Source organism: Tachyglossus aculeatus, chromosome 1 (genome assembly GCF_015852505.1).
Source record: "Tachyglossus aculeatus isolate mTacAcu1 chromosome 1, mTacAcu1.pri, whole genome shotgun sequence".
Lineage (NCBI taxonomy): Eukaryota > Metazoa > Chordata > Mammalia > Monotremata > Tachyglossidae > Tachyglossus > Tachyglossus aculeatus.
The window spans coordinates 24900938-24913431 of record NC_052066.1 but is presented as its reverse complement, the minus strand read 5'-3'; the positions used below and the strand labels follow the sequence as shown (position 1 = coordinate 24913431).

At 41.2% G+C, this 12494-nt stretch overlaps 1 protein-coding gene across 1 annotated transcript in view; it reads right to left on the bottom strand.

The window, feature by feature from the left end:
• The window catches only part of STAG1 (stromal antigen 1), a 463433-nt gene that overhangs the window by 112561 nt on the left and 338378 nt on the right, over positions 1–12494 (bottom strand). Inside the window, exons 10-12 of the mRNA XM_038759978.1 lie at positions 10984–11107; positions 9727–9825; positions 7570–7649 (exon numbers count right to left, since the gene is read on the bottom strand). Of these exons, the coding sequence (XP_038615906.1) occupies positions 7570–7649; positions 9727–9825; positions 10984–11107 (303 nt within the window). The remainder of the gene's footprint in view (positions 1–7569; positions 7650–9726; positions 9826–10983; positions 11108–12494) is intronic.

The following is a 12494-nucleotide window of genomic DNA, read 5'->3' as shown; positions in this document are numbered from 1 at the left end:
TTACATATCTGTCTATACATGTACATATACATATGTAGATAATGAGGGAAAATGCAATAGAGGTCATGTATTTATGTATAATGTGTTTACAAGATATACACATGTTATTTAATAGCCGCTAGTGGCCTGTTGATGACAGGACATAATTTCCAAAGGGACTCAGCGAAACAAAATCTACAGTACACTTCTGAGCACAGCCAAAAGCAGTGGTGATTATTCAATTATCCAAATAGGTGGAATACGGATTAATAACATCCTGGCTTCTAAATCCTACTACTTAGCTTGTAATCCATGCTTATATCTGATTCAAATTTTTTTAGTGGATAAACATTTAAGTCCAAAATTACTGCACCGGCACCCTGACCCGATTTTTATTTTCAAATTTAGATATTTTTCTTTTTCAAGCTTGGGAAGAAGTAAACTCCCTGAGTCTGTGTTTTCTGCGGGCCACTTTAAAACTACCCAGCAGTGAATGTGTCAGATCAGTTTTGGAAAAATACGCTGACAAGTGCCCACTGCTTGTCTGCTCTGTGACCTTGGGCAAGTCACTTCACTTCTCTGGGCCTCAGTCACCTCATCTGTAAAATGGGGATAAAGAGTGTGAGCCCCACTGGGGACAGGGGCGGTGTCCAACCTGATCATCTTGTATTGACCCTAGGGCTTTGTAAAGTGCCTGACACATAGCAGGTGCTTAATAAATACCATAAAAAAAAGAAATTCCCCCAAATCACTAAACAGATTTCCTAAGGAACCAAAAGCATTTGATAGGATTGGTTGATATGGATTCTGGAGTTTACTTAGCACATTTCGCTGCCCCGAAAGATTTATTTATTAAGATTCTGACACTATTTCTTTGATGGCATGGCTGGCTCTGTGGCCCTTCTTTCCCTGCTTTATCATGATGGGTATATGTGATTTTTACATATGTGATCACATATGTGATCTTTTAGACTTTTAATATAAAAGTAGTAATAATGGTGGTATTTGTTAAGCGCTTACTAAGTGCCAAGCACTGTCCTTAGTGCTGGGGTAGACACACGATAATCAGATCTCATGTCTAAAAGATCTTCATCTATTACTCTATTTATTTATTTATTTTACTTGTACATATCTATTCTATTTATTTTATTTTGTTAGTATGTTTGGTTTTGTTCTCTGTCTCCCCCTTTTAGACTGTGAGCCCACTGTTGGGTAGGGACTGTCTCTATATGTTGCCAATTTGTACTTCCCAAGCGCTTAGTACAGTGCTCTGCACATAGTAAGCACTCAATAAATATGATTGATGATGATGATGATGATGATAAAGTGGGGAAAGAAGGGGCTGCTGAGCCAGCCATGCTGTCAGGGAAATAGTCTCAGAAACCTGATGAATCTTTCAGGGCAGCCAAAAATGTGCTAAGTAAACTCCAGAATCCAGATCAACTGATGCTATCAAATGCTTTTGGTGACTTAGAGAAACTGCTTAGTGGTTCCAGGCATTTTTTTAAAAAATGTTATTTGTTCAGCGCTTCCTACGTGCCAGGCACTCTATTATGTCTCGGGGTAAATATGAGATAATCAAGTCAGATACAGTCCATGTCCCACATAGGACTCACAATCTTCATCCCCATTTCAGAGATGAGGTAATTGAGGCACAGAGAAGTAAAATGACTGGCCCAAAGTCACATAGCAGACATGCATATATACATTATAAATTATTTATTGAAATCAATGTCTGACTCCTCCCACCACTTCAGCTGTAAACTTGTTGTGGGTAGGGGACATATAATAATAATAATAATAATAATAATAATGATAATAATAATAATAATAATAATAATAATAATAATAACGTGGCTCAGTGGAAAGAGCCCGGGCTTGGGAGTCAGAGGTCATGGGTTCAAATCCCAGCTCTGCCAACTGTCTGCTGTGTGACTTTGGGCAAGTCACTTAGCTTCTCTGTGCCTCAGTTACCTCATCCGTAAAATGGGGATGTGAGCCCCACGTGGGACAATCTGATCATCTTGTATCCTCCCCAGCACTTAGAACAGTGCTTTGCACATAGTAAGCGCTTAACAAATGCCATTATTATTATTATTATTAATAATGGTATTTGTTAAGCGCTTACTATGTGTTGAGCACTGCTCTAAGCACTGCAGTAGATACAAGATAATCAGGTTGTCCCACGTGGGTCTCACAGTTTTAATCCCCATTTAACAGATGAGGTAACTGAGGCAGAGAGAAGTTAAGTAGCTTGCCCAAGGTCACATAATAATAATAATAATAATAATAATAATAATAATAATAATAGTATTTGTTAAGCGTTTTCAATGTGTCGAGCACTGTTCTAAGCGCTGGGGTAGATACAAGGTAACCTGGTTGTCCCACGTGGGGCTCACAGTTTCAATCCCCATTTTACAGATGAGGTAACTGAGGCACAGAGAAGATAAGCAGCTTGCCCAAGGTCAAACAGCAGCCAAATGGCAGAGCTGGAATTAGAACCCATCTCCTCTGACTCCCAAGGCTGTGCTCTTTCCACTAAGCCACGCTCCTTCTCCACCAACTCTGTTGTATTGTGGTTTCCCAAGTGCTTAGTACAGTGCTCTGCACACAGCAAGCGCTCAATAAATACCATTAATGCTGGTGACTGATGATGACGTGGCAGTGCCAGGATGAGAACCCAGGTCTTCTGATTTCCAGGTCCGTGCTCTATCCACTAGATCACGCTGCTTCTCGTAGGGTTGCTCCCTACATTTTCTCCTGAATCTGAAGTGTTGCAAAGTTCATGACAATTGGGCCACGCCAAGATCTGAAGATCTAAGATCGGGAAGCAGCGTGGCTCAGTGGAAAGAGCCCGGGCTTGGGAGTCAGAGGTCATGGGTTCTAATTCCGGCTCCGCTGTGTGACTTTGGGCAAGTCACGTAACTTCTCTGTGCCTCAGTTACCTCGTCTGGAAAATGGGGATTAAGACTGTGAGCCCCACGTGGGACAACCTGATCACCTTGTATCCCCCCAGCGCTTAGAACAGCGCTTTGCACATAGTAAGCACTTAACAAATGCCATCATCATTATTATTATTATCTGAAGGCACCCTGTGATTCCTGGAACATCTGGGCTATGTGCAAATTACCAAGCAAAGGTGCATAAACATACGATTCTATTTGTTCTAACGACTCTGACACCTGTCTACATGTTTTGTTTTGTTGTCTGTCTCCCCCTTCTAGACTGTGAGCCTGCTGTTGGGAAGGGACCGTCTCTATATGTTGCCGACTTGTACTTTCCAAGCACATTGTACAGTGCTCTGCACACAGTAAGCGCTCAATAATACGAATGAATGAATGAATGAAAATGAGAATATGGGAATGTGAGTGCACTTCTCGGTCACTACATGTGTTTGTAGGCATGCAGAAAGGAAAAGACTCTACGAGATGGAACAGACTTAAGAATAGACTTCTTAAAGAAAGGAAAAGATAAAGGAAACCCAGCACATGCTGGATGCTTCTGTTACCATTCTGAGACATAATCGGACTCATCACCAGAAATTCATTTTAAAGCTATTAAATTGAAATTTACTGGGACAGTCATATGAGGTAGATGACTGAAGATGGAAAACCAAGTTAATTACTATAGGATGAGATGAAAGGGGGGAAATTATAAAAAAAGCCACACAGAAGTAGAACCAAGTAGTCAAAGCGAAGCAATAGCCAGCAATAGTGTGAAAGACAGGCCGGGTCAGTAAGGAGCAAACAAAAATGAAGAGGGCTCAACTTGAACAAAAACAGGGCTTAAAACAGTCACGAGATCCACAAGCAATGGTCCATGATTTAGTGATTTATAGCAATGTCTGTCTTGCCCTCTAGACTGCAAGAGAGACCAACTCTGTCTCTCCCCAGCATTTAGTACAATTCTCTGCACACAGTAAGCGCTTAATAAACACCACCACTGATTGATTAACCCCACTACAGGGCAGAATACCATATAATTGGAGATAAGGAGAATATGCACATATACACACATGCTTTCAACACAGTAAAAACCATTCAAACATGAAGAAACATAACATATATTTAAATGTAGATCTATAAATAGATCTACATTATATATAAAGATATATAAATGCCAATATTTATTAAATCCCCCAGACTCTAGCTTGATTTTATGCAATATCTAGATTCCAGCCTTCAAGGAGCTTCTATTCTAAAAGGCTCAAAATTTACACATATACTAACAAGTGTCTTTCCCCACTGCAATTCCCCATAAAAAAGAAAGGTTTCTCACTTAGCCAGAGCAGTAAAATTCTGGTCTGAAAAGTAATTGTTTATAATGAGGAACGGGTAGAATTTTTATCCACTGGGTAGATACAAGTTCATTCATTCATTCATTCAATCGTATTTATTGAGCCCTTACTGTGTGCAGAGCACCGTACTAAGCGCTTGGGAAGGGCAAGTTGGCAACATATAGAGACGGTCCCTACCCAACAATGGGCTCACAGTCGAGAAGGGGGAGACAGAGAACAAAACAAAACATATTAACAAAACTAAAATAAATAGAAAAAATATGTACAAATAAAATAAATAGAGTAATAAATACGTACAAACATATATACATATATACAGGTGCTGTGGGGAGGGATGGGGAGGGAGAGGAGGGGGAGAGGAAGGAGGGGGCTCAGTTTGGGAAGGCCTATCAGGTTGGACGCAGTCCCTGTTCTCCCATAGGGCTCACGCTCTTAATCCCCATTTAACAGATGAGGTAACTGAAGCCCAGAAGTGAAGTGACTTGTCCAAGGTTACACAGCAGACATGTGACAGAGCCAGGATTAGACCCCAGGTCCTTCTGACCCTCAAGCCCATGCTACAGAATAAAATTTACTAGGGAGAAAATAACGGCAAATCAGCCTGCTATTGGTCCATTGGAAAGAGGATTGCTCTGGGATATGGGAGGCCTCCTGGTTTACAGTCCTGGTTCTGCCACAACTGGCTAATAATAACAATAATAATAATAGTATTTGTGAAGTGCTTACTATGTGCTGAACACTGTTCTAAGCGCTGGGGCAGATACAAGGTAATCAAGTTGTCCCACGTGGGGCTCACAGTCTTAGTCCCCATTTTACAGATGAGGTAACCGAGGCACAGAGAAGTTAAGTGAGTTGCCCAAAGTCACACAGTTGACAAGTGGCAGAGCTGAGATTAGAACGCATGACCTCTGCCTCCCAAGCCCGGGTTCTTTCCACTAAGCCATACTGCTCATGTGGACAAAGACCACACAGCCCTTCTGCCCATATCCATATTTTTTTTTATATTAAGTCTGTCTTCCACTCTAAACTGTAAGCTCCTTGTGGGTAGGAAATGTGTCTGTTTATTATTAGATTGTACTCTCCCAAGAGCTTAGCACAGTACCCTGCACACAGTAGGTGCTCAATAAATATCACTGAAGAAGCAGCATGGCTCAGTGGAAAGAGCATGGGCTTGGGAGTCAGAGGTCATGGGTTCGAATCCCAGCTCCGCCACTAATCCACTGTGTGATTTTGGGCAAGTCACTTAACTTCTCTGTGCCTCTGTTATATCATCTGTAAAATGGGGATTAAGATTGTGAGCCCCATGTGGGACAACCTGATCACCTTATATCCCCCCACCTTAGAACAGCACTTGGCACATAGTAAGTGCTTAACAAATACCATCATTATTATCATCATCATCATCATCATCAATCGTATTTATTGAGCGCTTACTATGTGCACAGCACTGTACTAGGCACTTGGGAAGTACAAATTGGCAACATATAGAGACAGTCCCTACCCACCAGTGGGCTCACAGTCTAAAAGGGGGCGACAGAGAACAAAACCAAACATACTAACAAAATAAAATAAATAGAATAGATATGTACAAGTAAAATAAATAAATAAATAGAGTAATAAATATGTGCAAACATATATACAGGTGCTGTGGGGAAGGGAAGGAGGTAAGATGGGGGGGATGGAGAGGGGGACGAGGGGGAGAGGAAGGAAGGGGCTCAGTCTGGGAAGGCCTCCTGGAGGAGGTGAGCTCTCAGCAGGGCCTTGATATTATTAATAATATATCAATATTAATATTGATATTAATATTGATATATTATTATTATTATTATTATTATTATTATTAACACACTTCACAATGGGAAGTGCCCGTCTACTTGCTTGCTGCCCTCCAGACCTCACTGGGAACGTGACTGGCAGGGACGAGAGTGTGCGAGTGGCAGTTTACAAATCACTAGCACCACAATCTGCTCTTCTGAGCAGGTTCTTCGTCCTCGAGTGGCAAGGACAAGGCTGAAGTTATTCCTGAAGGAAGACTTCATCATCATGCCACACCAAATTCAATCGTGATCAAGCCAGATCAATATGACTACCTGCGTCCAATAGTGCTTGTGGGTTTGGTGAAGTACAGCCTGATATACCCCGGTGGGTAAGCTATCCAGTGGTTTAGTACAGTGCTCTGCACACAGTAAGCGCTCAATAAATACGACTGAATGAATGAATGAATGAATGGTGAAACTGGATGCTGTCATTCATGAAACTGTTGAAATCCTCGCAACTACTTTGGTCAGGATCCAACTCATTTTCAAAACGAATCTTGCACAGCTATTTCTGGTAGCATTTTCCTGTGTAAAAGGAAGAGCCTAACAAAACAACGTGCCTCTAACTGCTGCAAAAAAGTATCAGTTAATCCCAAGCTTTAGTTTTCGAAACTCTAAAATGAGAGTCACAGTCTCTGGCCCAGACAACTTTGAGAAATGTTTAAAGCATGTAACTCCAAATACAGACTGCTTGGAGTTCTTCCCCCCTCTAGACTGTGAGCCCACTGTTGGGTAGGGACCGTCTCTATATGTTGCCAACTTGTACTTCCCAAGCGCTTAGTACAGTGCTCTGCACACAGTAAGTGCTCAATAAATACAATTGATTGATTGATTGATTCCTTGATTCGTAATTTATTTGCATATCTATCTCCTCCTTTAGTCTCTAAGCTCCTTGAGGGCAGGGATCCTGTCTGGCCCCTCAAAGGACAGGGACCCATGAATTCTCTCCCAGCACTTAGTGCAGTGCTTTGCACTCAGAGAACACTCAATAATTCATTCGTTCAAATTTATTCAGCGCTTACTATGTGCAGAGCACTGTACTAAGCGCTTAGCACTGTACCTTACTACTACAAACAACTGGATTATTTGGTAATAATAATAATAATAGTAATAATGATGGCATTTGTTAAGCGCTTAGTATGTGCAAAGCACTGTTCTAAGCGCTGGGGGGATACAAGGTGATCAGGTTGTCCCAAGTGGGGCTCACAGTCTTAATCCCCATTTTCCAGATGAGGTAACTAAGGCTCAGAGAAGTGAATTGACTTGCCCAAGGTCACACAGCAGACATGTGGCAAAGCCGGGATTCGAACCCCTGACCTCTGACTCCAAAGCCCGTGCTCTTTCCACTGAGCCACGCTGCTTCTCTAAGTAGGTAGTCTCTTAAGGGATTAGTACACTGCTCTTCACAAAGTAAGCGCTCACAAAGTAGTGCTGATGGATCAAGAGAAGTGAAAGGTATTAAGCTAAAATACTTACTGAAGTATAAGCGTGACTAATCGAATGGCTTCCACGGCAACATCGTATTCCTTATCAAGTGTCATTGATACAATGCGATCCTTAAAAACAGGTCAAGGATTATTAAAAAGAAAACACAGACCCCCGAAAACAAGCAAACCCTGAAAAATTTGTAATTTGCAAGTATGGCCGAGTGTTGACTTTCCTTTCCACATACTAGGGGTGTATGACACGACTGTATCTCTGGTGCTGATGGGTAGAAATCCGATATACAGAAGTCCAGCAGGTGGAGAGAAAGATGCGCTGTTAAACAGCTGGTATTAGAGCGTGCCCTGATCATAACTAAATCGGAAAGTTCTCGTACTGAAAGCCTGCGAGAAAACTTGCCTTTTAAAACGGAACAATTCTTAGCCCCTACGTGTAGCAGGGTTTTTCTCACTTATTTTCAAAACATAACCCCAGTTTCTAACTAAAAAATTCTACCTACAGCCAAAACAAACAGCACAAACATGGAAAATTAATCAACTCGGATTCCTGGAACAACAATTTCCAGGAGCCAGAAAGCTCCTGAAAAATCTCCCAACTAGACATTTTTGCTCTTTTCTCTGAAACTCCCTTTCCAACTTATGGCTTAAGAGTTCTCAAGAGGAAACAGTCTCCTTCAGAATAAGGTTTTAGCATCCATTCCTTATTACAGACCGTAACTCTGAGGGTGCAATTAGGCAACGTGGTCAGACAAGTTAGTCCTTTCTGGGACCGATGTGTCTTTATGACCATTTGATCACACAGAAATGCCATCGCATAGCTCCGAGTGCCAAACGTTGCCCCTCGGCATCTCAAGGCCTTTAAAAATTGGGATATTGATGGTTAATTCACTCACGGGAAAGAGCCTGACTTAAATAGTCCACAACTGAAGCTGCTTTTATGAAAGTTACTGTAAAGAAAAAAAAAAATGTATTTCCCTTTGAATTTAACTCTTAAAGAGGTTCTTGAGTTTTCCTTTCTCGTTCCAGATTAAGGACTGATGAAATATCTGGTTTCGATCAGCAGATATTGAAATCTACTTATCTGACAAATCACATATGGCCCTGGAATAAAAACTTCCCCACACTGCTCTCTGAATTGTGAACTCCAAGAGTGAAAGCGGTGTGGTTAAACTCCAGGCTGGTACATATTTGGCCACAGTGTTCCACCAGCCAATCACGGTTTCACTCTAATTCAATTTAGAAATTTGTATTTTCGCCAATGGATTCCAAAGCACCTTCAGTAAGTTCTGGCTTCCACCAATTCACGGGTATAATAGAAACGAATCTATTTTGATTTTTAGTGAAGGCAACTCTGAAATTAAAAATAAAGATTTATCTGCCCAATGCCTAATAAAAATAATGGCATTTGTTAAGTGCTTACAATGTGCAAAGCACTGTTCTAAGCGCTGGGTGGATACAAGGTAATCAGGTAGTCCCACGTGGGGCTCACAGTCTTAATCCCCATTTTACAGATGAGGTAACCGAGGCACAGAGAAGTGAAGTGACTTGCCCAAAGTCACACAGCTGACAAGTGGCAGAGTCGGGATTAGAACCCATGACCTCTGACTTCCAAGACCGGGTTCTTTCCACTGAGCCAAGATGTGCCCAGCCAAAAGGGGAATGAGGTGGTACCTAGTCAGGGGAGGTCCTGGAATACATACCTAGACTGTAAGCTCGTTGTGGGAAGGAAATACAGCTGCTATATTATATTCTCCCAAGCGCTTAGTATAGTGCTCTGCACACAAGAAGCACTCAATAAATACGATTGAATGAATGAATAGGGTCCAGCTGTTCAGGTTTGGGATTTTCTTCAGCCTGCAAGCCAAGGATGCTCCAGGATTCATTGGCATTTGGACCAAGGGAATTGCTGCCCTCTCGTAAACTTGGCTAGTCTAAATTCTGCCTCAGTCACCGGACACTCTTAACTCAGAGATTTTTTTTTTTCAATTTTATTTCCCATGCAAATTGTTTGAATCGGTGATCCAGAAAAACTAAACACGACTCTATTCTTAAGAAGTATTTAAAAGTTGTGGCTTGCTTAGCGTGTTATAGAAGCTAACCTTTGGGCTGAAAAAGGAGTCGAGCAAGTTCAATAATGAATTTGAGACATGTCTTTGTTCTCCCCTCAAACCACCCTATTGCTCTCCCTTACCTTGAACCTGTTAGTAAATAGCTCCAATTTAGGGAACAGCTCTCTGTTGGTATAGAGACTTTGCAGAGCTTTCAAACACTTCAGTCTAACTTCACCTTGCTGGATTAATAAAAAAAAAGATTATTCAGTTAATTATTTAACAGACAGATTTCTACAATGCAAGGAGGATGTATGTAGAAAAGGGGCACCGACAGTAACGTGAAGCTTTTCTATTAATTTTCAATTGTAATAATTCTAACTGCACACAGAATCATATGGCTAGGAAGGCTCACAATTAGCCAACACATTCTTTATTCTATAGTGAATCTGCAAATTCACTTATTCACTGAAAAATACAATTCTGGAACAACTTCAAGATCAAAATGACAATGAATTAAGCTCTTAGAACGTCACTACATTTATTGTAGGAGTCAACAATCAATATCATTTATCAAGTGCTTACGATGGGCAAAGCACCGGGAAGAATACGTGAACCCCAATTCAGACATCCTTTATTTACTCACACAATTGCCTTCACTGCATAAGTCCCCCCCCCCCACCCCTATTTTTGAGGAGGAAACAAAAGATGATTTTTGGAAGCAGTCATAGCTGGGGCAGAAAGAGGAACAGAGTTAAAATCTGCTAACACTGCCGATACCTATTTGTACCGGGGAAGGGATTCCTTCACTGAGAAATGCAGAGTCCAAGAAGGAGGGGGAGAAGGAAGGTGGGCTAATTTATTGAGTGTCTCCTGCAGGCAGTCCTTCCGGGAGCGTAAGAGAAGTAAGAGATAACGTGTCGGGTGCTTGAATTAGACTTATGCATTCAAGTCTTAGTTCCAGCACACTCAACGAGCAGATAGTTACTCTGCTAACTGAGCATGGATCTGAATAATCACAATTATTAGATTAGTCCATCCAAAGGTTCTACATCTAATCAGTCAAGATTGTACTAAGTGCTCGCTGGGTGCAGAGCACATCCAAACTGCCATCGCACTGATTCAAGCCCTCGATCAAATCCATCAGGGGTATTTATTGAGCGCTTACTGTGTGCAGAGCACCGTACTGAGCGCTTTGGAGAGTATGATACAATGGAGTAGGAAGACATGATCCCTGGCTACAAGGAGCTTACAGTCTACATGGGGAGACGGACACTAAGGGAAACAGTAGAGAATAAGGATATGTATGTAAATAGGGTGGGGCATAGAAAGTAAGGCACTGCATGGAAAACCAAAAGGACAAATTCATTGTTTGTGAGAGTGTGTCTGCGATTACCTACCCTGTCATGAAGAGTCCAGCCAACATATTTTAAATAACTGTCATTCAGGAAAGCATCACTATACATCTTCATCCAGACCCCAATTTCTTCAATACAAATGGCTCTTATCTCAGCAATAGCATCTCTGGCAGGTTCCGGGGTGGGGAGTGAGAAAGAGAAAGAAAAAGGGAAAATGGGTCAAAAGTCAGATGATCTTCCTCCCCACTCTAGCATTACTTTAGTTATTTCTTATATGTATTAGCAATTTCTATTGTAAATATGATCCGGAATGATGGGGCACACTTGAATTCCATCTTCCATTTCAAAGAAAACCCTAAGCTTTCAGATAATAATAATAATGGCATTTATTAAGTGCTTACTATGTGCAAAGCACTGTTCTAAGCACTGGGGAGATTACAAGGTGATCAGGTTGTCCTACGGGGGGCTCACAGTCAATCTCCATTTTACAGATGAGGTAACTGAGGCACAGAGAAGTTAAGTGACTTGCCCAAAGTCACACAGCTGAAAAGTGGCGGAGCCGGGATTTGAACCCATGACCTCTGACTTCAAAGCCCGGGCTCTTTCCACTGAGCCATTATGCTTCTCGATACATCAAATATGGTGTCACGATGTTAGCTCACTGGACATTGCACCAAGTTAATTGCTCGTTTAAAAATATCTATTCTGATTAGAATTACTTCTAACTTTGGCTCAATTTCTTCAGACAGACTTGAGATAAATTAAGAGGGGAGATGAACTTCAGACCTCAAAAAGTGCGAACTACAAGCTACACTATAAACTTAGGGGAAATAGATTTTTTTCACATTCGATATTACACAGGGGTCAAAAATCATTTCTCAAACGATAAAACTATCTAAGCAAACAGTTGGTTACCAATAAGGAATAAGATGTAGAGAGCTGATCCCTGAAATACATTTTTAATGCAAATTATCAATTAGCCAAAACATGTTTCAGACATAAAGATTCTAAAAAATTGATTAACGTCAAAAATGCTACAGATCTTTAATGCTTTACAAATGCTTTCAAATTAAATTCCTAAAAATCAACAACCAAGGAAATCCATCTTCCAATAAGCCTGAAAAACTACGGTGAATTGTATGAATGAAGCCGGTAACTACTATTTTAGGCCACTTGCCTGAACTGCAATGCCATAGACCAATCATTTCTCTTTCTCAATAATGTGATAAACGATTGATGACAGGATTTTACCTATCAGAATAAAAATTCCCCTACTTTTCATATGCGAGTTCTCTATTACCGACATCACCTTTCTTTCTCTACTGCCTTGCATTTTCACTTTTCTTTTTTCTGATCTTGCATATAACCCCTCAGACTCCATCTCGCGTCTTTTTTCTGTCACTTCCTCCTTCGACCTCTATCTCTATTTCTTTTTTTCCTCAGAAAGACTGGCCGGTTCCCTTAAATGGGCAAGTTGGACTTAGGGCTTGATTGTAGGGTTTTGGGCGTGTCCTTGGCAAGGAAGCAGAAGGGGAAAGGGAGTAAATGGGATA